At 43.9% G+C, this 26,036-nt stretch overlaps 2 protein-coding genes across 3 annotated transcripts in view; both read left to right on the plus strand.

Moving 5' to 3' along the window:
- Positions 1 to 10,792, plus strand: part of HMGXB4 (HMG box domain containing 4) — a 34,277-nt gene extending 23,485 nt beyond the window's left edge. For both annotated transcript variants that reach the window (XM_012644735.1, XM_012644734.1), the window contains 6 exons: positions 1,943 to 2,024; positions 3,375 to 3,439; positions 4,769 to 4,874; positions 5,349 to 5,518; positions 9,259 to 9,381; positions 9,894 to 10,792. In XM_012644735.1, the coding sequence (XP_012500189.1) occupies positions 1,943 to 2,024; positions 3,375 to 3,439; positions 4,769 to 4,874; positions 5,349 to 5,518; positions 9,259 to 9,381; positions 9,894 to 9,938 (591 nt within the window). In that variant the 3' untranslated portion in view covers positions 9,939 to 10,792. The remainder of the gene's footprint in view (positions 1 to 1,942; positions 2,025 to 3,374; positions 3,440 to 4,768; positions 4,875 to 5,348; positions 5,519 to 9,258; positions 9,382 to 9,893) is intronic.
- Positions 10,793 to 14,936: 4,144 nt separating this feature from the next.
- The window catches only part of TOM1 (target of myb1 (chicken)), a 39,690-nt gene continuing 28,590 nt past the window's right edge, over positions 14,937 to 26,036 (plus strand). The window contains exon 1 of the mRNA XM_012644715.1: positions 14,937 to 15,087. Within this exon, the coding sequence (XP_012500169.1) occupies positions 15,036 to 15,087 (52 nt within the window). The 5' untranslated portion in view covers positions 14,937 to 15,035. The remainder of the gene's footprint in view (positions 15,088 to 26,036) is intronic.

The raw sequence follows: 26,036 nt of genomic DNA on the forward strand, positions 1-26,036 counted from the left end.
AGGCGTGAGCCACCGCGCCCGGCCCCCTCTTTCTTCATTATGTAAATTTGGGTGTAGTATATTGGCTAAGAACTCTGATTAATTTTGTAAAGATGGTTTTAATTTTATATTACAGCCATAGATAGCCTTGCAGAATAGTAGCATTAACCTTTTACAGTATTATATCATGTTTGAGAAAACATTGTTAAAATGCCTTCCTTGCAAGTTTTATAATATGACCAACTGGGCTATGAAATCTCTCAAGCACATATTCCTTCTAATGTTCTCAGTATTTAGTAGTGAGATTGATTCTACAGTTGGGAAAGATTTGGTAAAATACAGGCTTCCACAAATTATTTTTTCATCATGTATTCTAGTAATGTCAAGCTATAGACAAGCCATTTTTAAGATTAGTATAAAATTTTGAAGCTAAGTTTTTAACATGCCACAATTTTTATATCCAAATAAGTGCTATCTCATTCAAAGTATTATCTTGGAAGGTGTTCTGGGAATGTTACTATTCATCAGAATGATTTCAGAATTCTTTTGGAATTAAAGTCAGGGCCATCACACCAGCTTTTTATTGTCATCAGTCTCAGCCAGTCTTTGTCCTTTGAGGGTAGTTATTTTATGGTAAAAACATTAAGAACTAAGGCAGGTAAACCAAGTACATGATCAAGCTTTGTTTAAAACAAGATGCAACTGTTGATGCACAGTCCTTGAGGCAGGGCTGTGTTGTTGGTTTGGTTTTAGTCATAAAATCTGACTCTTAAGGCATATAAAAGTTTATAGTGGCTTTTAAAGCACCAAACATTCATGTCATCTTAATAACTGCAGGAGCAGAAAGGACTAGGAGGAAACAGAGGAGTCCTTAGCAGGAGATGCAGGACCTCACACTTCATTTTAAATAGTAACTTTTTCTGTAAGGAAGCAACATATTTTCTTCCTTGGATCACAAAGCATAGCTCTGAAAAATCAGGGGCTACCTGGGTTGTAGTCATTGTGGTATTATAATTAGCTTAGCTGTGGTACCCTCAGCATAAACTATTTCTCTGAGTTAATTTTTTCCCCATTCTCAAAATGAGAGATTTGGACAGATGATACTTAATCTAATACCCCTTTTCAGGTGGGAAAACTTTCTTCCCTTAGTCTGTGAACAGTTGTAAAAAGGAATGTCTAGAAATATAATATTTTGTTTTGGATATCCCTTGTCAAACTGGCTTTGAAAATGATTTGATTTTTGTTTCTCAAAATTTCATGCACTCCTTTTGGCATTGTCATAATACAGTGAAGAACAAACATGCTTCAAGTAGTACAAAGAAAGGGTTTGTTGAAGTGAAAGGTGAAAGGGGTTTGTCTGACATTGACTACCAAGGAATTGTCTTTGGTTACTTATTTCTCACCTTGAACCACAAGAATGTGAATAATCAAATAATGATAAACTATAAACATTAAAAACAGGGTGAGGGAAATTATAAGATTAGAAATCAAAGCCAGAGAAACAAAAAGAACATAGATTTGGCTCTTAGATTTCTGGCGCTAAAGTTTAAAAGGAAATTACATGGTCCTGATTTTGAAAGATGAAAAAAACGGACAACCCAGGAGAGGTAAAGATTTTCTTAGCACTTAGTCCTAAAAGAAATATGTAACATGGAATTGTATAGGGGGAGAATGAAGGGATTTACAAATAATGAGCATATAGTTGCAACAACCTGAAAAATGTAAAAATAATTTAGCACGTGGTTTTTACCTGCTAAAATCAAAACTGATATTCATCTCTGAGTGATAAATAACATGGATTAAAAATTAATTTTCCTATTTAGGAAAGCTGGTTAGTAATTTAAAACTCTTCCCTTGATGGAAAAGTGTAGGTAGTCTTTCTATTTTGTTACCATAGTTTCAGGGTTAGTAAACTTGGGTTCTAATCAAGTCTTACCCTGTTCTATTTTCTATGTGGCACTAGCCAAAAAAGAAGAATATGTCGGCCTACCAGGTGTTCTGTAAAGAGTATCGTGTAACCATTGTGGCTGACCATCCAGGGATAGGTAAGAGCACTTCTGGTCTTTAGTTGTTTTACTTTCCATTTGTATCTCTGGAGCAGTGCAATTCATTGTCAGCAGGCAACTTCTTCCTGTAGCGTTAGCATACAAATCCAGTTCCTTTCCTCAGTTCTGTAGATCACTTTAGATTTTCCCTTAGTTTACCCCATCCACAAAAGAGATGAGGGTTTTTGTTTTTTTTTTACATATTTCTCAAGATGATAAGATAGGAAACTGCAAGATTGTTATAAAGTATAGTACATATATAAATGCACACAAAGATATAGTTATTCATTGCCAACATTCTACAATTGACCTTTTCTTCAAACTGCCCTTGGATGTAGAGTTATAATAAGATGTCTCGTATTATATTGTCGTACAGATGCACCTCAACTTACGATACTACGATGGGGTTATGTCCAGATAAACCCATCAAAAGTTGAAAATATTGTGAGTCAAAAATGTGTTTAATACACGTAACCTACTGAACATCATAGCCTAGCCTATCTTAAACATTCTCAGAACACTTACATTAGCCTACAATTGAGCAAAATCATCTAACACAAAGCCTGTTTTATAATAAAGTGTGGAATATATTACATGATTTATTGAGTACTGTACTGAAAAGTGAAAAACAGAATAGTTGTATGCATACTCGAAGTATGGTTTCTATTAAATGCATATTGCTTTCACACCATCCTAAAGTTGAAAAATTATGAGTCAAACCATTTTAAGTCGGGGACCGACTGTGTTTGTCTCTGTATTAGAAGTCAGTGAAATGAGAAAAACACTACCACAGACCTTGGACAAGCTACTTCTACAAATCTCATTTGCCTAATGTGTAAAACACTGCCCTGCCTACTCCATAAGGTTGCTGCGAGGCACACACGAACATGCTTTCTAAAGTGTAAGCCTATCATACAGATGGAAAGGTAGTGTTACACATCCGGAGGACTGCTGCTGAGCTGCTACAGGGAAATCCTTTGGTTCTCATCTCAGAAATTTGGTAAAAACCTAACGTCTTTTATCAAATTCTACAGAGCATATTTTGTTTAACCTAAGTTGATAGGCCTTATATTGTGGGATCAAATTTAAAGACCCCAGAAAGATGATTTAGGAATAAATCCCCAGAGACATATGTGTGAGGACTTGAGCCTATCTCAGGGCCACAAAACCTTCCCCTTCCGTCTGGAAAAAAATCAGAAGAAAACTGATGGGGTTAGGTTTGGTTTTCTGGAAGAATCTTGCAGTATTTAAATCTAATTTTCAAAACCATTTTTCCAGTTTTTGTACTCATCAGTCTTCTGTGTTAATAGCTAACCCTTTATTATATTGGGTTTTTTACTTTTATGCCAGATTTTGGGGAACTTAGTAAAAAACTGGCTGAGGTGTGGAAGCAATTGCCAGAAAAGGACAAACTGGTAAGTATGCTTTCTTACAAATATATTTTTTCATTGTTTTTTGCCTTCCAAAATGTGATTCTTCTATAGATCATCCAGCGAGACAGCACTGAAAATAGTGAAAAAAGTTACAAATCAAGGGAAAATGGTTTAGCCAAGGTCAATAACACTGTTGGTATCAATTTAATCTAGGTGAGGATTATAGCTATAGCAAAGCTCTCTTTTCTAACCTTGTCTAATTTTTTCCAGCAATGTTACATTTGAGCCAAAAGATGACCTAAAGGGAAGTGATTAAGGCCAGGCATAGTGGCTCACATCTGTAATCCCAGCACTTCGGGAGGCTAAAGCAGGAGGATCACTTGAGGCCAGGTGTTGCCAGCTTGGGCAACATAGCGAGACCCCATGTCAACAAAAAATTTAAAAAACCACCAAGCAGGTTATGGTGGCACAGTCTGTAGTCCTAACTAACTGGGAGGCTCAGGGGGAGGATTATTTGAGCCCAGGAGTTTGAGGTTGCAGTGAGCTATGATTGCACCACTACACTCTTGACTGGACAATAGAGCAAGACCCTGTCTCAGTCAATCAGTCAATCAAAAATAAAGTGTTAAGAGAAAATTTAAAGTCAGAGCCCTCTACTACAAATACCTAGTAGTCATAGTCAGTCACAGTCTGAGAACTGAGGAAAGTTATCCACTTAATAGTCACTGCAAACAGTAAAAACATAGGAATATGCTTACTAGGTAACCAGGTACCAGGTCACTATCCTCATCAACCATTATCAAATAATGTACCCTACTACTAAGAAGGTAATAAGACAGTAATAAACAGTCATATCTGAATCATTCATACTTTCCAGTTGGATGATATAAAGGTAGTATAGGCACAAGAATTGCCATCTTGCTTTAAGGTACAGCTCATCTAGCTGAACAGCTATTTTTCACCCAGATACATTATCCTTAGTTTTTGTTTTCCGTGTCATTGTTTATCCTGCTATTGGTATTGACAACCAGCAGGTTAAAGGAAATATTTAAATCACATGAACATTATACTGAGCCAGATGTTTACTCTGTGATTTTACATTTCAACCTTAGGGTGATCTCTAAAAATCAATACTGAGATTTGACCACTGGCATTGGGCAATGTTTATAGCCCTCTACTAAGATATTAATGTAATCAACTGTCAGAAGCTAATTCAGTGACCTCCCTCCTTAAAAGTTAGTATTAACCCTCTGTCTGCCCCCTCCACTGTTGCCTTTCTTTTCTTCATTTTGTTCCTTCACGACTGCTTTCCCTTTTACTTTTTGGTCCTTTTTAATTTATTTAATTTATTGTGCACTGATGTGATTGCAGATTTGGAAGCAAAAAGCTCAGTATCTGCAGCACAAACAGAACAAAGCAGAAGCTACAACTGTGAAAAGAAAAGCATCCAGTTCAGAAGGTTCCATGAAACTAAAAGGTAGTGACCAGATCTCCCTCCTGCTTTTAATTCTTTTCTCTAAAGCACTATGAATTTTGCTTCCTTACTAGGAAATTGGGAGAGCAGCTTATATTAGAAGCAGACCTTGATTCTCAGGAATTATTACTGAATGTTACAGCCTACAAAAAAAGTTGTTCAAATTTAGAAAATGTAAATCGCAGGTCAGCAAACTTTTTCTATAAAGCTCCAGAGAGTAACTATTACAGGCCTTGTGTGCCATATACATTCTCTGTCACATATTCTTTTTTGTTTTTTCTACAACCCTTAAAGATGTAAAACCATTCTTAGCTCACAGGCCATACAAAAAGAGACCATGGCTAGATTTAGCCCACAGTCCATAGTTTTGCGAATGCCTGGTATAGTTCATAAAAAGGGGAAATCAGGAAGAACATTTTTGTGTTGTTCAAGGCTGTAGACAAGTTTTATGTCGCTCCCTCATCCTTCTGTTCTCAGCTGCTTCTGCAGGAGTACTGTCACCCCAAAAGAAGTCCCCACCCACCACCATGCTGTTACCAGCCTCGCCAGCCAAAGCACCTGAGACAGAGCCCATTGATGTTGCTGCTCATCTTCAGCTGTTGGGAGAGTCCCTAAGCCTCATCGGTCACCGCCTGCAGGAAACTGAGGTGGGTACAACCATCAGCAGCATGACCCCAGTTTCTCGTATGATTTGAATTCATTCACTCATTTCATGTACATTCATTGAACAACTACTTTATGCTAAATTATGCCAGGTACTCAGGATGCAGTGACAAAGAAGACATAATGGTAGCGGAAACACCTAGAGGTTTGGAATCTACCTATTAGCTCTCAAAGTTTACACTGTTACCATTCTAATGAAACAGTGGCACAAAAAGAGGTTAAAATGCCCTGTAACTTATTTTTATTTTTTAAAAAATACAGTAGAAAATAGAAGTGCAAATCCCATAGCAGTTTTGATCACTTGTACTTCTAAGAGAGTTTGAATTTTTCTGTGCATTTCCAGCAAAGTTTTGAATAGACAGGTTAGATTGTATGGGGGATTAAGAGATCCTCTACTTTGAAAATAGGTAGCAAATGGGGAAGTTGCGATTCCGAGCTCTTCGTTACTCTGCACTTGAATTATACAGCGCTATGTGCCCTAAGGGGATCTTTGTCCTTTTTAGCTTCAATTTCAGAATCACTTAACCTGCAAAGCTGTCATGTTCCATTTCTATTGCCATATTCAGTTTCTAACCATATTCCCTCCTTAGCTAACTCAGTAGTACAGCAGTAGTTCAGGATTGCACCAAGCTCTAGTAACACGTTTCAGCAAAGAAATCAGTCTAAGCTACTAAAGCCATTTTTCAGCTAAGAAGTCAGTGTAGTAATAGAAAACTAATCACTTGCTTCTGTGTGAAAGTTGAATTATTATTCACTAAATAAAATGCCAAAGGCCACAAGAGTTAAAGCTGTATTTAAGTTCTTTGGCTAGTTTCTAAAAACTCAGCGTGTGTCAAAAGAACTTGAGCACTTTCATATAGGCTCAGTATCGGAATGGATATAGGTATTTCTAGAATAAAATATTCTGTGATTTCATGTTAATCATACTAACATTATTATAGCTAATATTTTGTCTGACTTTGCAGATTCTCTTATCCATTTATATTTTATAGCAGTCTTATTGAGATATAATTCACATACCATAAAGTTCACCTTCTAAAGTACAGAATTTAATGGTTTTTAGTATATTCACAGAATTATGGACCCATCACTACGATGTAATGCCAAAACATTTCATTACCCCCAAAAGAAACCCCATACCCATTCTCCCTCTAGTCCACTTTTCCCCAGAATTTATTCATTTGCATATATCCCCACAATTTTGCAATTTCTATATACCATTTATACTGTTATTGACTTTATAGTTTTATTTAAATAAATTTATCCATCCTTTTACAATGTTGTCCTTGCCACTGCAAGGGTCATATTCTCATTTTTTCTAATGAACATCATAATGGATATATAATTATCAAAATAGTTAATGTTCACCTATATGTCACCTGAAACTCATACCACACTTTAAGGACAATTGATTGATAGTTTGCTCATTTATAGATTGAATACCTGAAGCCTAATGAAGTGAATATTGCAAGTTTACACAACTGTACATGACAGACCTACAGTCCAGATCGCCTCACTTCTAGCCCTCTTCTCATCTTGTCATGCTGTGCTAGCGTAAGCAGTTAAAATACTATTGGAGAATAAAGAGAGTTTGGGGGAATTAGGCGAGGCTTTGTGAAAGAGGTAGCATTCAAACTGCACCTTACAGGGTAAGTAGGATTGTGTCCTATGGAGATGTTGGAGAGAGACATTCCATCTGTTCCTCAACCTCAGCATCTTTTGCAAAGAAGGATGAAAGGCAGCCCGTTGAGGCCTAGGTCCCCCACTTTAACCATATCTTTTAGCTTATTTTATATATTGGGGTTGCATATAAGGTTTTATTTGAAGAAGAGTTTTACTGCTAAAATGCTGAAACAGTAGGTTTCAACATTTTAGCAGTAAAACTGGAACATACAATGCATAAGGTAGCAAATTAAGGCTAGAACCCAAATTGCAGAGGGTCTTCATGGATACTCTGTAGTGTTTATACTTGGCTGTTCAGGAACTACAGGGATTTTTAGAGTGGGGAGGGATGTGATCAGAGCTCTCATTTGCTTTTCTCTGAGGATATCTTTTATTTTAGATTGGGAGTGAAAAGAGACCAGAATTCGGAACAATGTATAACAATAGTCTAGACATGACAAAGATTTTAATTTAATTCAACAAATGCGTATTGAGAGTTTACTCAGTAGCACTGAGTGAATTCAAGTTGCCCATGGGACCTCACTTTCACAAAGCCTCTCCTGACACCCGCTAGCTCTTTGTTACGATGTGTGGAACACTAGTAGTTACTGGGAGGACATAAGAAGGAATGGACATGTTTCCTGCCCTCAAGGAACTTGGAATCCATTAAGAAAGTCAGACGTAAGATAGTGGCTATAAATAATTGTAGGGCAAAGGTAATGGAATAATATTACATACTACTAATTACTAATGTTTATTGAATGCTTACTCAGCCAGCTTTGGTTCAGAGTGCTTTGTATGGATTATTTCATGTAAGTAATTCACACTGTAGCTTTGTGAGGCAGAATTTTTGTTCCTCTTCTTTTATAGAAATAAAAACAGACACTTGGGTTAAGTCACTTGCTCTAGAGTTTAGCCCTCAGAAAGTGCAGAGGGAGGATGGTGGACAAGGAGGATGAGAGAAAGGAAGAGTCAGCGACGGCCGAGACTAGGCCGTTGTGTGAAGGGTGGTGACTTTGGCGGAGAAATGGATGCTAGGAGGAGGGGTGGATTTGGATGGGAAGTTTATTCCTCTTTATAGCATGTTGAGATTGAGAACTATCCAAAAGGAGAGCCCCAGCAGACAGCCAGAAATGCAATTTTGAACATAAAGATACTGGAAATAATAGTAATAATTACTGATATTTTTTAAGTACTTACCATGTACTAGACACCATCCCAAGTACTTTATTATCTCAGTGCCGTCTGTGCTGCAGATGCTATCTGTGCTCTATTTTACAGGCACAGTGTAGCAGGCAACTTGCCCCGGTGCAGAAACATTGAGTGGCTGAGACAGGATCTGGACCCAGGCAGCCCAAGTCCAGAGTTCATTCTCTTAATGACTCTGCTATGCTGCCTCCTTAAATGTCACAGTGCTTCTAGTTAAAGCAGATTATACCAGAGTTGGGCAGCAGCATTTATAGCAAGCAGTCTCATTTATCTCTTTCAATCACAAATACATAGACAATATGAATTATATAAGACATTAAAATTTGAAATGAGCCAAATTCACTTTTTTTCAAGAGTGAACAAGTCAACCTAAGAAAGTGATATCATCAGCTACCAAAAGCCACATACATGGAGAAGTATGTTAAATGTTAACATGCAGGGTTGTAGAATTCTCAGAGTAATCACACTTCAGCTGTATTTGTGGAGTTTATCATAGATATACCTTGCATACATGATCCTGCAAATCTTGCCAACAGCTCTCCGGAGTAGGTAAAGCGTTTTTCACTATTCCTCTTAAGGAGAGAGGAGTTATGTGATCTCCCCAAGGTTACGTAGAAGGTAAGATAGGTTGGGAATATAGAAAGGAAACCTGGGAATGTATTGTAAAAGTTTTCTTTTTAAACAACTTACAGAGTTATCAAAGTAAACTTCCATTTCTGCTGCAGGTTTCATATTGCGTGATTAGAACTGCCCGGGATTTAAAGATCCATGTGAGGAATCCAACCAGAACATGGAGAGAGCATCAGTATGATTCGAGTTACACTCTCCTCTCCTTTAATGCTCTCCTTTTCAGGGCATGGTGGCTGTGTCTGGTAGTCTGTCAGTGCTTCTGGATTCCATCATCTGTGCACTTGGCCCCTTGGCGTGTCTGACCACACAACTACCTGAATTGAATGGCTGTCCCAAACAGGTCTTGGTGAGTTTTCCTTGTTTTCCTTGGATTTTTAGAGCCAGATCCATTGGGAGTCAGAGAAGCCCTACCTTAATGAGCACTGTCAGGCACAGGCTCGTAAGGCTTGTGGCACCTGGTGCTTCCTTCATCTGTCAGCCCATGGAACATGATACTACGTTATTAAATACATGCCATGCTTTCAGTGAAACTAGAAAACATGCCATTTCCCAAAACAGTACTTAGGAGAGAAGGATTCTAGCCATTGAGGTACTGTAACTCCTGTGTTTCCTGTGTGCCATTCTATACACAAAGACAGTTCAGGAATTTTCTGCCTCTCTTTTAACTAGGATTAATGGGGGAGAAGTCAGCAGAAAAGCTCCTAGCATAACAAACAACTGGATGCCATCTTCATTCTCACCCTATTTTTTCTAACTTCACTTTATCTTTCTCATCTCGCTTCCCTGAACAAAGAAACATGTCTCAGGGAACCAAGGTAAAGAACTCTTCAATTGAATCTTTTTTACCTTGTTTTGCAGTCAAACACACTAGACAACATTGCTTACATCATGCCTGGACTGTGACAGCAAAGACTCCTGAGACAGAAATCTTATCCTACACCATTGCTGGTTTGTGTATATATGACTGTTCCAGATCCCTTCACTGGCCTCTGGGTGTAGGTTTTAAATTTTTATATCTATACATATATATATAATGTACAATATATACATAGGACTGTAACTACTTTGCTTTTAATAATTTTATGATATGGCAAAGGTTTAGCGAAGAGGAAACTTCAGCATGAATATGGGCCTGGGATTCTTTTTTCCTGCGGTGGATAAATCTGCCTTAAAAATCAATGTAACATGGGGGCTGGGGGCTTGTTCAGGTGCCAAGCGCATCTTTATGGACAGCTAAAATGTGATTATTTTTCCAAACTCAGTTGGACCTCCAGACCCGTCACTGACCATTTGCCTTACCTGTCTTACAGTCTGAAATGTAATGGGAAAGATTATGGGAGGATGCCAGTTGACTGAAATTACAGAGCTTTTCAATTTCAAGTGACCTAGGTAGGACATGATAAAATCATTCCCATGATAGTTACTGAGATGGCTTAGGTGAACTGAGTAGGGGGTTTAGTCTGATGCCTGCTATACAGGTGTCCATGTCTCAAAATTTATTATAATCATTGGTACCATTGGTAGCCTCAGTAGAGGCCAAGGAGTTATGTGAGCCCTGGCAGCAAAAAATACCTTGAAATGGGTAAAGTTGTCAGTGCCACCAGTTGAACCTACATATGTTCTGAGCTGACCCAGAATATTTGATCTGCAACACCAAGAGCTGGTATCTTTCACTGGCAACATTAAGTTAGCCACCAAGTCCTCATAAGCTGCTACTTAGTTGCTTGGTTGTTGTGGATAAACTTTGCCCAGCACGATTCTTGCATTCATCTTATGGGTTCCCCTGGTGGGCAGATACACAGTGTTCTGCATTCCACATATAAGCGAATTGCAAAAAAAAGTACTCAGTTCTCATGTAGGTTTATTTATGTGCGTGTGTGAATGTGTATTTCAATTATGTGTATTTAACTCTTTAAAAATCTCTTAGATTTTAATTTATCCTGTAAATTTCTGTATATATAATTTAAATAACAAAAGCCTCCACCAGCAACAGCATGTGGAAGATGCAGATTTGTCATTTCTCCCTTCCTTCCTCTAGTCTGTTCTGAAAACTCCAAATCATCTGCATATTAAGGTATCAAAAAGCAATCATTATATTAGGATTCTAATTCTTTATAAAGAACTTCATGGCCTTCAATAATGTCAAGAAAGTAAAATAAAAAGGAATTTTACCATTCTCAACTGCCCTTATTTCCAAAGAACCTGACTTTTGATTCCCAGTTGGAAAGGAGACAGTTGAGCACTTCAGGGTTGTTTTTAAATTTGGTGTGAGATTCCCTACCAAAACCAAGCTCTGGGGTAACTGTGCTTTCTTCTTCTGGCCTAGACAGAGCACTACAGCATCAAAGTAAATCTCTGGGGACAGTGCAGCCAGCCTGCGTCCTATTTAATTCCTTCCCTTCTCCCACCGGTGTTGTCACAGGGCTATGCTCCTTGAAGGTATTCTGGCTGCTGAAGCCCTGTCTCAGCTCAGAGCAGGTTTGAGATTTAATTGGGGAAACAGAAGGAAACAGGAGTGTTTGGAAACCAAAATCAAAAAGAGCAGAAATCTTAGCTTGCTTTCATGTGTTAGGACCTTATACCATGCCTCATTCGTACCCGTGGGAGTTTCCTGTTTGATACCAGGTAGCTAGTGGGGGTCTGGAAGACATGAACAGTACAAGAAGTCAGTCCTACCATTGTCATTTGTATACATTAATGAAATCCTGATGAGGACCTGCTTTTTGTTTGTTTGTTTTCCTTTGAAACCCAGCCCTATTGTATTTGTATTTAAATTTGTACACATTTGTATGATAATCTGTACCTTGTGGTATTTGGTACTATTAGAGGAAAAACTTTGGATTCAGACCTTCTTGCAGTTTTTATATCATTGTTTTATTTTGTTTTTTAAATAAATTCTAGTGGTTTGATCCAAATCCTGTTACAGTTGTATAAAGAAATAAAATTTTGTACTTATATTATTAAAAATCACATTTTTAATATTTGTAGCCCAGTCTCAGCTGTCTTTTCCCTAATTGTGCTAATCATAGTTGCTATGAAATTATAAAACCTGTTTTTCATACTGTATCGTACCATAATTTTCTCTTAAAAAAAAAAAAATCAACCTGGAGTAGAGGTCAAGTTTCTAATATTAGCCATTTTTCTGACATAAATCTTACTCTGTTTCTATTAATTTTTATGTTGTAGAGACTTTCATTTTCTCTTTTCCAAATTGCAAATCCAGTGAATCTGATAACTGTGGCTTTATTTATTGGCAACTGGAACTACGTACATTATGGTGTTGGCCTAAATGAAGAAAATATTCATCAGTCTTGTGTAAGAGTTGCACCTACATCATGTGGTAAATATGATTTATCTCATGCTGTTTCAGCACTGTCCTTAGTCAGTGATGTTAGATAAGTCACTTAACCTTTACAGGCTTTCAAAGTCCCATCTGTGAAATAGTGTTAATGTCACCTCTCTGTCTCCAGGCCTGCAGCCAGCCTGGCATGAATGTTTAGTAATATTACAGACATTGAATATATGGGAATTTGTTTGACTTTTCAAAGTAAAAATTTCAATGCAGATTCAAGGTGTTAAAAGTCATAAATAGTGAAGTAATATGATCAATTTAAAAAATAATAATAATAATATGATCAATTAAAAGGCTAACATCTTACGGAGAGGAAGCAAGAAAGAGACCAACATATCACTAAATGACTACTAAAGAGAGTGATTTGCATACTTTATCTCACTTAATCCTCCCCAAAGCCTTATATTGTTCCCCTTTACAGATTAGGAGAAAGATGCTGAAAAGCACTTTTCCTAAATTTATACAGCTAGTAAATGACAAAGCCAGAATAAGAACACTTGTACAGCTGACCCCAAAGCCTAGGTTCTTTCTAACCTAAGCTACTTTCAAATTTAAATCATGTATATAATTCATCAGAATCCATTATCTACAGTCCTGAGTGAATGTGATTGTAGGAAAGCTATCTGAGATCTTCGCATTATTCAAATGTCCAACTGGCTTTACTTTTCTTGTCATACTATTGTCTTTAAATTTTGGAGGTAGTGTATCTTGATTTTTGTTTATAAGTGCCTAAAGGACATAATAGATGACATTTATACAGACTGTCAATCTCAAGGGACCCTTAGTAAGGCATGATATTAATATGGCTAAAACACTTAAAAGGAAAAAGTAAATGGAAATTTTTACTAAATGAGTTTGTTCCTTATTAGCACACTTATAAAACATAGTTTTAATCAGGTTTATACTAACTTAATATTTGCCATTTACATCCTTGTCTACTGTGTTGATAAAATCCACGTACTTCATTTCTGTTTGAATAGCTATATAGTATTCTATTTGCATGGTCCACTTCCTATTTGGGGGGTATATGGGTTGTTTCTGATTTTCTACCATGAAGAATAAGGCTTACAAGAACTTCTAGCAAACCACCACCCAACATGGGGATGCTAAAAGTTAATGTTAATGGAAGAATCCAAAAGAAGTTCATGCTAAATATACTCCATACAACCAAGCAATATGGTTATATGAAGAAAGACCATGGAAAGTACCTGACATAAAGGTCATCTTAAATGTACAACCCCCCTTATAGTCCAAATACCGTTAATGAAAGGTAGATCGATTTAAATTTTCATATGCTAGTCATTGCTAGACAACAGTGATAAGCAAAATAGACATAGTATCCCCGCCCTCATGGAGCATCTGGACTAGTGGGGGAAAAGGCATTTGTCTCATGAGCATCATGGAAACACTTCAAAGCACAGTTTTTATATGTACAGTAAAGACATAAGACCCCATGGCTGCTCAAACAAGGGAACGTACAGAAGTGATTTAAGTTCTAATTTAGGTTTTCAGTCATCTAAAATGTGTACAGAGTCAATTTACTAGCCTTTTAGATTTAAAAATCACAAACATCATAATCAATAAATATTAAAGTACCCTGTAGTAGCACAGATGACCAAGGCTGTGGTAATTGTATTTTTTTGGAGTACATGTCAGAAGAAAAAATCCTAACCAATAAGTAGGTATCTAGGGTGTAGGCGACATGTGACACAGGGTACACAGCCAGGACGCCTGAAGAAGAGATTAGAATCACAAAGCTGGGAAAGGCCTTTGAAATTCTTAAAGTGGGGTCCAGAAACTCCCTGAGGTTATAAGCAAAATTGTATTGCTGCCTTTTTTTCTTCAGAAAGGCTCATGGCTTTTTTCAAATTCTCAAAGGAGCATATGACCTACAAAATACATTCCAGAGAAAATGGGAGCTCTCTGTTTGGCTTACACAGCAAATTAATGTCAGAGGTGGGTACCAGAGTTCCCACACGTGACTACATCTGCGTGCTTTCTGCCATCCTGGGCACTAGCTGGTCCCCAGCTGCAATTCATTAAATTGGCTGTCAGTCTCAAGGGATCACAAACCCCTAGTCCTTGCCTGCCGTTTGAGGCAAGCGAATCTGGGCTGCAAGCAGGGAACATCTTGGAGCAGGGAGACCTCGACATCAAATAGAAGAGTCATACCCAGGCAGGGAGACAGCAGGCCCAGAGAGGATGTCAACCCCAGGAGTAGGCAGGTATGCAGTCACAGTGAGGTCCCAAGGACTAAGAGCTAAGACACTGAGTCTGGGCTTCTGTGTGACCTTACCCAAGTCATTTCCCTGGTCTGAGACCCAGTTTCCCAGATGTATAGAGACCATACTATGCTCTAGAAATCCTTTTAAATAACGTCAGGGGCGTGGCTTAGGGGGGCCCGACCTCCCAGGCCCCGCCCCGGCCACGCGCCGTGCGTGACGTCCGCCGACGCCGAGTGAGGCGCAGTGAGGTCATCGCCCTCGCCCGGGGCCGGACCCTTGCGCGTCGGGGCGGGGCCTGCGGCCAAGCTCCGGAGTTCCTCGGCACCGCCCCGCGGGCCGTCGGGCGCGTCACGTGACGGGTCGGCGGCGCTGGCGGTTGCTGTCAGCTGATTCCCAGGGTTGGTGGCAGCGGCAGTCGCAGCGATGGACTTTCTCCTGGGGAACCCTTTCAGCTCTCCGGTGGGACAACGCATCGGTGAGTCCCTGGAGCCCCGCACAGCCTGCCCCGGTGCTCTGCACCCGTCTCTGTCCCACAGGCGCCTCCAGGTCCCCAGTGAGGCAGGGAGGGCAACGAGCCTGCCGTGTCGTTCCCCGCCCAGTCCCCCGCCCACCCTTGATTGACAAGATCTGGGCCATTAGGAGGGCTCGACTTGTAATGGATGCTTACGGCAGCCAATAGGTAAAGAGGAAGGGCGGGTCTGGACGGCCGCGGCCCAGCCAATGTGCGTCTGCCGGGGGTCCCGAATCGAGGGAGAAAGTTTACGGGGTTAAAGGGACTGCGTGTTTGGCGGTCGTGGGGCTGCTGGGCTGTCTCGCGTGCTTCCCCAGCCTGGGTCCCGCCACCTGGGCTCTTGGCAGGTCCTTCTTGGCTCTCCGGACATGGACACCTGAGAAGGCTAGAATTTCCTTCTCCCAGGACCGGGGAGCCAGGGCTTGGCGTCTGCGGGGAGACTTGAGTGAGGGACCCAGCACCGGAGACCGCCCGACCAGGACGCCACGCCTTATAGACCCGGTTCTCCGGGACGAGCCCGCCTTGGCTCCTTTTACGGACCGGCGTCGGATGGTCCGGCGCAGGCTCGCACAATCTCCGAGCCGAAAGTGATCTTAAAAAACAGCCGGGTCATCCTCCCTCGTCTCTAGGTAGATGGGGCAGTCGAGCACTCCTGCCGGGGCTCCTGACTCCTGGCTGCTGGTCTGTGGTCCTTTGCACCTGTTGACAGGAGAGGCACAGTTCTGTGACATAGCCTCTCTGGGCCGGGGTTTCCTCGCCTGTAATTGTGGGTAATAATGGTCCGTACCTCCGTCGGCTTGTTGCGAGAATTAAATTTGTTAATAAATGTGAAATATTTGGAAGAGCGCCCGGCACGTGGCCAATGCTATATTTAAAAATGTTGTAATATTTATTATCGTTGTTACTGAGATACCACCAAGTGATGGCCAGGAATCCCTGGAAATTGCTCGTTCAGGGGCACCAACGCAGGAAGGCCCCAAAGGCCATGGCCCAAACAGCCGACGCTTTTCCAGGGACAGTCTGGGTGTGCCCCCTTCTTGCGTGAAGAACCCATGGCATTACTGTGAAATGATCTCTTCATCTTTCTGATAACTTTTAGCCTTATGTCCAGACTGGGAAAACTAGATCTTTAAAAGAAGACATTCTTTTTATTCTTACTGTCTTGAAAGCCAAACCTGTCTAAAGTCTGTCACCCCAGTGCTGTGTTGTAACGCCACCGGCCGTTTGTGGCTCTTCTGAGGTTTTGTAATCAATTCTCTCCAAGGGGGAGGTGGCAGACCAGGAGTTAACACCAGGAAGCTCCTGGACCGGGGAGAGGAACTGCCCTCTTAGACGACCCCCGCCTTCCCCAGGCCACACACACACCCCACAGTGAGTCATGGGTTTGGAGCTGAGAAGAGCAGGCAGCTCTCCTCTCATCTTTCTTCCTCCAACTACAGTTACCACTACTTTTATCACATGCCAAGTTTGAGACTTACAACTTAAAAACAAACAAATAAATAAAAGATCTGCCTTCAGAGTGAGCCATGTATTCCTGAGGCTTACTGAAAAAGCTCACCTGGGCTCTGGGTTTCAACTGGTCAAAGAAAACTTAGCTTCTCTTCTCACCCTGAAGGGTTGCCTTTCTTGGGCTAGAAATACTTCTGTCCAAAGGGGATACTACTGAATCATAATACCTTAGAGCACAGGCCGAATTTTACCGCTGAAAGAGCCTCACCTTAGGGATCTTCTAACCCAGTGGTTCACATCAGAATTCCATGGAGGGCTTGTTAAAGCAGGGATGGCTGCTCTACATCTCCCTACCTCTGACTCTGCAGATCTGGGTGGAACTCCAGAATTTGCATTTCTAACGAGTTCCCAGGTGATGCTAAGGCAGCTGAGTTGGAGACCACATGTTGAAAACCTCTGTTCTAGCCTATCCCTTCATTTTACACTGGAGTAAACTGAGGCCGGGAGAGGGAAAGGTGGAGGCTGTGACTCTCTCAAGACCCAGTGAATTGATAGCAAAGCCGATGCCACTAAAATTTCAACCAAACCTGGAGAGACTCCAAAAGTAGAATGGAATGAAGAGTATCTGCCACTTGAATTAATCCCCCCAGTATTCCACATTCCTTTGTAGATAAGGTGGAAGTACCTCTGCTCTTTGGAAGCACAACTGCTCATTGGTTGTAATTACTGATACCCTAGTACTAGCTGCTTGTATTTCTGTAAACCAGGCCCCTCTTTGTTGCAGGAGTAAAATAATCTCTTCCCAAGCCTGCCGACTCCCATGACCTTGTTGAGAGTAGAGCCTTGCAGAATTGGCATCCCTAAGGACAGTGAGTTCTAATGGTGCTGATCGGGGGTGAGTGTCACTCAACTCACAAAGTTCCCATCCCCCCCCCACACACACCCCTTTATGCTTGCTGATCCCTCTGCCTGCAGTACCTGCTCCTCTCCCCCACTGAGGAGCTCTGGCTCATCCTTCAAAGCTCAGGGCATCATCACCTCCTCCCCGAGGCCTTCCATGACCTCTTCAGATCCAGCCATTGCTTTTTTACTCACCGGTCATGCTAGGTCTTCGGGCCTCCTCACTGTATGACTTTGGGCTCTGAGCCTCAGTTTCCTCCTTGATAGCATGTTGGTGATAACAGCATCTCCCTCACAGGGCGCTTGTGAGAATGAAGAAAGAGTCTCCAAAGAGCGCCTAGCACAGTGTGAGTGTGTGGCTCTTGCCATCATTGTCATCGTCACACTGATACCCGACTATTCCATTCCATTGGTAGTTGTGCATGTCTGGCTCCCTGGCCAGACTGAACTTCTTGAGAGCAGGAAATGTACCTTATTTATCCAGACCCTCAGCACCTAGCATGGTGCCTGGTACATATGTAGTAGGAGGCAAAAAAGGAGGAAGGGAAAGTAACATTTTGTGAACGAATACCATTTGCCAGATGTTATGCTAGTATCCTAGGTATTATTCTTCATGGTGTCCCTACACAATCTTGCTAGTTTTTTTTTTTTTTTTTTTCATTTCAGTACAAGTAAGTCTGAGGACAAGTATCACTTCCTAGGGTTTCAGAGCTACTCAGGGTTGGAATCTAGACCCGGGTCTTCTCTTGCACCCTCACCACGCTACCACTGGCTGCTCAATGCTTATTCTGAATTTATATTAGTTCAACCCTCCAAGATCCACAGTTACTGTTCTACCCACAGAGCAGGATGTGCACGTGGGTCTGCACACACCTGCAGATCACTCACCCTTGTCTGTTAGTAGGAGAGCTTCCCAAGGGCAGCAGCCCAGAGCTGAGAGAATTCCAGATCCTTTGGAGTAGGCAGTATTGTCACAGCCCTCTTCTTTCAAGGATTTCAAAACCCTTTCCAGGTGTTGTCTGAGGGCAGATCTTACTGGCTGTGTTTTATAGACAGATGTCAGAAATCAACCCAAGAATGCCATTTTCCGTTTGTGGCTATCAGCCCACCCCTGGCATTTTGAGTCTGAATCCCAAATGATTGATGAAAGCAAGCTTCAGGTATCAGAGGCTGTAAACAGGGGCAGTCCCTAGGGACCAGGCTCAGTAGTTGGGGTGGTGGGAGCTGAATGTGAGGGGAGAGGAGCTCAGAGCCTTAGACTAAGCCCTGGAGAGGAGGGAAGAGCTGGAAAAGTCGGAGAGCTGTCCTTGGTCCACAAAGGCCAAGCCAAGGGAGCCACAGGAAGGAATCATAGAAATGAGAGAACACCGTGGGCCCCTAAGGGGCCATTTGGGGAGTGATGGGCTGGAAACCAAAGTGGACACTCCAGTGGTGTTACTGAGGAGACAGCAGGCCGGGAGGCGGGAGACCAGTTCCAGCCTTGGTTCTTTCCCTACCTGTGTCCTGCTCCCTCTCCCTTGCCCATCTCCTGTCTGTAACATAGAGGTGCCACCACCTCCCTCTGCCTCCCAGAGGATTGGTGAGGAACAACAGAGGGGCCAGATAGGGACAGGGAAGAGTTGCTACTACAGGGAGGAAAGAAACTGACGGCTGTTGTGGAAGAGTGCTGGAACTGATTGTGCAAGGCCCCGAGGGCAGAGTGTGATGTTACAGCGAGGAGTTCGGTGCCAGTATAAATAGCTGTCCCTAGAGCCTTTCAGAGGTGGAGCACGGGGCCTTGTTTGGTAGTGAGCCCCCCACCACTGGAGGTGTGAAGGCAGAGGCTGGAGGGAGGAAGATTGTGAAGAGGATTCCTGCACTGGCTGGCAGGGTGGGCTAGACCAGGGCCAGATGGTAAATACTTAAAAGCTTTGCAGGCCAGGTGGACTCCACTTCAACTACCCAACTCTGCCATCACAGGGCAAGAGCAGCCACAGACCATAGGTAAATGAATGGGCATGGCTGTGCTCTCATAAAACCTCATTTATGGGCAGTGAAATTTGTTTTTCACGTCATTTTCACATGTCATGAAGTTTTATTCTTCTTTGGCTTTGTTTCCAACCATTTAAAAATGTAAAGACCATCCATAGCTCAAGGACCACACAAAAACAGACCGAATTTGACACATGGGCTCGTGTTTTGCTGACCTCGATCAGAGCAGCTAGCCAGGGGCAGAATGACAGAGGACAGGGTCCCCAAGCACCCATGCTGGGGCTGCTTGGGGATGCTCCAGCCCTGGGCCCCCTGTTTCGGAACCTCTGCTCTTCCCTGCAGTGTGCCCTGGGGAGCCCTTAGGTTTTAAAGCTCTAGCTTTCTGATCTATAAGTGCAGGACCCACATTAGAGTCTGTGTGGAGGATGACAGGACTTTGTCCAGAAAGGACTTTGCCTCAGCTGTACACATTAGTAAGGCCCAGGGTGAGCTTGAGTCAGATTGAATGGTTGAGTCCAGGTTCAGTCCTCACCAGTTACCTGGAGCAAGTTACTTAACTCTCTGTTCTTCAGTTTTCTCATCTGTAAAATAAGGATAATAATAGCACTTATCAGAGGGGCTGTTGTTTTGTGTTACAAAGCACTTGACCTGGTGCCTTCCAGACAGGAAGTGTCCATTGTTGTTAGCTGTTGTGATTTTCGCTGGTGTTATCATTCCTGGGGCATACTCTAAGTTAGTGGTGAGCTCAAGTGCCATCCCAGGACTCTGGCTCCAGTGCAGCCTTTGTGATGGTCTTTGTGTCCCTGGGCAATGAGCAGTCTCTGGACAGGTCAGGTTTCAGGCTGTGGGGTGGAGCTGGTTCCCACTTGGGAATTAAGCCCTTTGACTGACCCTATGGATAGAACTGGTGAATAGGTTTTGTTCCCTTCCCGAGCTCGAAGAAATGAGAGTAAAGTTCTGGATTTCCGTTCTTCTGGTTTTAGGAAACAAAACACTCAGTGTCTCCTAATTAGCTTTGGGCCATCACCCCTGAGAAGCAGAGGGATTCAGGACAGGTTAACTCTTTATCTCCTTACCAAAGAGGTCTTGATCTAGGCCAGCGTTCTCCAAATGCTGTTCATGCACCACCTTTATGATTTGTGTATACCCCCATGTCACCTTTATTATTATTTTCATATGTTTTCCTTTAATTGGCTCACCTATTTTTTTTCTGGTGACAAGGTCTCACTCTGTCACCCAGGCTGGAGTACAGTGGCCTGATCATAACTCACTGCAGCCTCATATTCCTGGGCTCAAGTGATCCTTCTGCCTCAGCCTCCTGAGTGGCTAGGACTACAGGCACGTGCCACCACACCCAGCTGATTTTTAAGTTTTTTGTAGAGATGGGGTCTCCTCCATACGTTGTCCAGGCTGGTCTCAAACAGCTGGCCTCAAGGGATCCTCCCACCTCAGCCTTGCCAAGTGCTGAGTTTACCGGCGTCAGCCACCACGCCCAGCCTGGCTCACCTTTTTAAATTTGACCTCTTCCTACATAATTATATCCATGAAATCATGGCTTTGATGAGCTAGTTCGTGCTCTTTTCCTAATCTACATTAATGTAAATATGTAACTGTAAAAACGTCTTTAATTGTGCCCATGAGCCCACCCGACGTGATCCCGGGCCACACGCTGTGAGTGCTTGGATGTGCGCAGGAAACAGGGCCAGCGCTGGGATTGTGCATCTCACAAGAGCAAGCTCAGGGGTCAGCTCCATGCCTTCCCCACCATGCAGCCCAGCTCTTATGCCTCAAGGGACATGGGAAACGTGGCAACTGATAGAGCACTGAAAGGTGCCATAGAAAACTGTTATGCAAGACCTGAGGGGAGGAACCGGGCTTCACTCCTGCCAGGAAGGTAGAAAAGGAAAGGAAGGAGGGGGAGAGAGGAGCCAGCCAGACCGCAGCGGCTGAGACAGACAGAGAATTTAAGGACAGACAGAAGTGTCCACTGTTCAGTTTGAATTTGCTTGTGTTGGGACAGTATAAACCCTGTAGTGGTTAACTTTGTGTGTCAACTTGGCCAGGCTACGGTAGCCAGATATTTGGTCAAACATTATTCTAGATGTGTCTGTAAGGTATTTTTTAGATGACATTAAATTTAAATCAGTAGACGTTGGCTGAGTGCAGTGGCTAACACCTATAATCCTAGCACTCTGGGAGGCCGAGGCGGGGACATGGCTTGAGCTCAGGAGTTTGAGACCAGCCTGAGCAAGAGTGAGACCCCGTCTCTACCAAAAAGAAAGAAAAATACTCAACCAGACATGGTGGCGGGCACCTGTAGTCCCAGCTACCTGGGAGGCTGAGACAGAAGGATCACTTAGAGCCCAGGAGTTGAGGTTGCAGTGAGCTACAAAGATGTCACTACACTCTACCCAGGGTGGCAGAGTGAGACTCTACCTCAACAAAAACAAGCAAGGCAACTGGACACCCCTCCTCACAACTCCCCCACCCCTTCATATAAATAAAAAGTAAGAATAATTTTAAAAATTTTTAAAAATCAGTAGACTTTGGGTAAAGCAGATTGCCCTTATATGGGTGGGCCTTATCCAATCAGCTGAAGGCCTTAATAGGGAAAACACTTCCCCAGAACAAGAATGAATTCGGCCAGCAGGCTGCCCTGCACTCGAACCCCGTCTGTCCCCTGGGTCTCCAACCTGCCAGCTTACCCTGCAGATTTCGGACTGGCCAAGCCTCCACAACCACATAAGCCCATTCCTTAAAATAAATCTCCCCCGTCTCTGTTGGTTGCATTTCGCTGGAGACCCTGACTAATACAAACCCCTTCTGCACCCCCACCACCCAGGTTGTCAGTAACATCTTCTACGCTCACAAGTAGAGAGGGGAAAAGTGTCGTCTGTACCTCGGCCAGCCACTTCCCGCCTCTGCCTTCACAGCCTTGCTCCCTCTTACCTAGGTTAGTTTTAGAAAACCGTCCTTCATCTAACTGAAGTTTTCTTTAGTTAGGTATTATATTAAGAGTGAGTTACATCAACTTTAAAATTGTGGGTTGTGGAAGTAATACCCTCTGTAAGATATTTTAGGATTTCTCTTGTGGTCTGTGGTTACAAATGACAGGGGAGAAGCAGCCAGGGTTTTGAGGAAGGGCGGCTCAGCAAATTCAGAAACTGATGGAACTTTCCATGCTAGGTCTGGCAAGAGTTATTCATTTGGAAAATAGGCTTCAAGACAAGTTGCTGGCTGAAAAATAAATGGCTTCTGCATATATGTGATTTTAGTATCTCTTTGATGGGAGTGCTTGAAATTTTCAGAGTCATCTTGTGGTTGATGTTTGTGGTAGGTAACTTTTCGCGCTTGAAATGCATACTCTCCTTTCCTCCTCACACGGTCCTGGAAGGTGAGTGCTTTTGTTATTTATTCTGTAGAGAAGAAACTGAGCACAGAGAGGCTAAGGAGTCACCCAGGGTCACACAGCTAGTGGTGCTCAAGTCAGGACTTTAGCTGGGATTTGTCTGTGTGCTTCCCATATGCATTAAATTTTCCGCCTCAGTGCTTCCCCTTACGATCAAAAGGGACCTGCTGGGTTTCCCCTTGAGTGAAAACATCCCTGTCCATCTAGAACAAATTTGTTCAGTAATGGCTCTTTCTGTATTTCCGCCCCACCTTCTTTAGCATACTGGTGTCATCCTCATGCTTGTCCCCTCATGGCAGGAAGTGCAGGTGAAGGCACCAGCTGCCTGCGTCTTTGTTACCAGGAGAGCAAAACCTTCCCCTGGAGCTGCCCAAGAGATTTCCGCTTGTGTCTCAGTGTCCAGAAGTGGGTCACAGCCACCTCTAGGTGCAGGAAACTATTTGCAATAGAAGGCTAAATGCTGTGAGCCAGTGAGGAGTGTCTTTCACAAGAACAAAGTGTGGAAGTCAGCTCCGTGCAGTAGGGTTAACAAAAAGCTAATGTCGTCACGGGGTGCGTTAGTAGAACGACAGTGTCCAGTGTGGCATGTAAGTTCCCTCACTGCGTTTCCAGAAGGACGGCACAGCTGGCCTGCGTCCAGAGAGGTCAGTCTGAATGGCGAAGGCTCTGGAGGGCACGTCCAGAGTAGAGTGGTCGCAGGGACTGAGGATGTTGGAGGTGGGAGGACAGATTAAGAAGGGACATGGTACTTTTTAAAAATATTCTAGGACTGTCAGTTGGAGGAAAGATGAGGATTTCCACACAGCAGCACTAAGGATCAGTGAGTGCCAAAGGGTGGAAGTGTTTCATTTAACCCAAAGTGTTATAAAGGTTTATTGTGCTGGTGAATATGGCCTCATCCTTAATCCAGTCATTTAGCAAACAGGAACTGCAGGTTATCCCAGTCTGGGTCCTACCCGGTGTAGAGAATTGGACTATTCTGAGCTATAAGCTCTAGCCCTGAGGAGCTCACAGCCTGAGGGGAGATGTAGAAACAAAGAAATGGCTACTGTAGAGTTATTTTACAAGTCACTAAGCAGCGCCTAAAGCTGTGGTCTGTGCAAAATGCCCTTGGCCCACTGGGTGGCAGGGTGGTGGGAGCAGGCAGAGTGGGCTTCACAAGGAGACCTGACCTTTCAGCCGGCTTAGCAGCAGAAGTTGAGGGAGGGAGGGGGGAAGAGCACATTCCACATCCCGGAAGAAGGACAGCAGGATCAAAAGCACAGGAGCCCGAGGGAGGGTAACCAGGCAGGTGGGTATCAATCTGGCCGCCTACCTCCTGACTACGAGCTTCAGTGGAGCCCAGAGTCATTCAGGCTCCGGGCCGTCACCATGCACGGCGCAGCAGTCCCATGGGAAGGCCAGGGCAGCTGGACCTTGGCATGTAGAGGAGTAATTTATCATGAGTTGCAGGTAACAGGAAACCCAGCCAACAGAGGCTGAAACCACCGCAGCAACACACGTTGTTTACCTAGCAAGAAGTCTGAAGGTCAGCAATTTCAGGATCCGTTTGACAGGTCAGCCGTGTCTTTAAACACCCAGACTCTTCCTCGCCCTGTCCTCAGCGTGGCGGCTGATCAGTGAAATACAGCGAATATTGTTCAGGGACAGGGGTGGGGACGGGCCCTCAGCATGGAACCTAGGCAGTCTGGAGTCTGAGTCCATCATTCCACAGACAGTAGTGACACTTCCTCTCTGTCCAGCCTGAGGGCCCCGGTAAGTGTCCGCCCCAGGCAGGCAGGGGCACCCCTTCAGGGGACAGAGCAGAGTGGAGAGCACAGAGTTGGGAGCACCCAGGCCTGGCTTTGCATCTGGCCCCTCCACTCCAGCCTGGGGCAAGTCACTCCCCTCCACACATCGGCTGCCCCCTAACTCCCGCAGCTTTGGTACACCCTGCACAGGTGACTCTTGTTCAGTGGATGCTGGTGTTTGTTCTCCGTGATGCTGTTGTCATGGTGCAGGACGAGGAGTGGCGCTGTCTGCCCGGAGGAGGCGACGCCTTGGAAGATGAGCAGGGATCTGCCAGCTCACTTCCTCCTCTCCGTGGGCACACCCTGCCCTGTCTCGGCACCTGGTCTTTTCTGTCACGGAACCTTGACCTTTTGTAAGTTTCCCAAGGGCAGGTTGCTGGTTTTGCTCCCCGCTGTCTCCCTGGGGCCCGGACGACGACAAGTGTTGAGTGTGTTTGGGAGGTACGTAGTGGTTAGGAGTGTGGACCTGAGACCTGGACCTCTTTGGGATCGAAGCTCTGCTCTCAGCTCACAAACCGGACCGAGGGCAAGTGGCCACCTTCTCTGTGCCCCTGACCGAGGGTGTGATGTGTTTTCAGTCCCTTGCTCTGCGGGAGCCCAGGGGCAGGAAATGACTAGGCTCATAGAGGGAGCAGCGCAGCCAACGGTGGCCGAGGCCGGTCCCTGAGCAGTTCAGGTTTCGGACCCTCGGGCAGTGGGGGTTGTGGACAATTTTTAGACAGAGAGGAGTCGTGGTTAGATTGGTGTTTGAGGAGAAGAGTGTGGAGGTGATGGTCCAGGCCTGGGCAGGGTGACAGGGCCTGAGCCAGAGCTACCCCACTGATGATGAGAGCCTTGGTGACTGCTGGAACAGCAACTGGGGGGAGAAGGATCTAGGCTGCTTCCCAGAAGCCCGGCGTGGAAGGAGGTGGTACTGTTGCCCGAGTTCCTGACGCCGCCTGTGGTTCCGCGGAGCACCCACAGAGATGGCCTCCGCCACAGCTGCAGGAGCAGGGCGGCCACGTAGCCATGAGGGCACTGTCATGCCCAGGATCCTGAGTCACCCCTGAGGGTGAGCAGGCTGGGACCAGGCTCCAACTGCCTGGAGCGTGGCTAAGCGTGACGTGTGTTTGATGACCACTCGTTCTTTATCTTGACCTAGGTCACCGTCATTGCAGCTCAGTCACTCATTGCTAACCTTTCCTGATAATTCTGACATTGTCTGGTTGAAAGGTCACAAGGCCCTGTGGGGCCAGCAGTCTCATCCTGATCTTACAGATGCAAAAACAGAGACTCAGAGGGTTGGAGCTTTGCACACAGTCTCTGAGCTAGGTGAGGCCAGACTCGTCCCACTCCAAAGCCTGCACCGCTGCCCGTACTGACTCTCCGTGAGGGGCAGGTGGGTCTTGCCATTG

This window comes from Propithecus coquereli, unplaced genomic scaffold (assembly GCF_000956105.1).
Source record: "Propithecus coquereli isolate 6110/MARCELLA unplaced genomic scaffold, Pcoq_1.0 Scaffold218, whole genome shotgun sequence".
NCBI classification, from domain to species: Eukaryota; Metazoa; Chordata; class Mammalia; order Primates; family Indriidae; genus Propithecus; species Propithecus coquereli.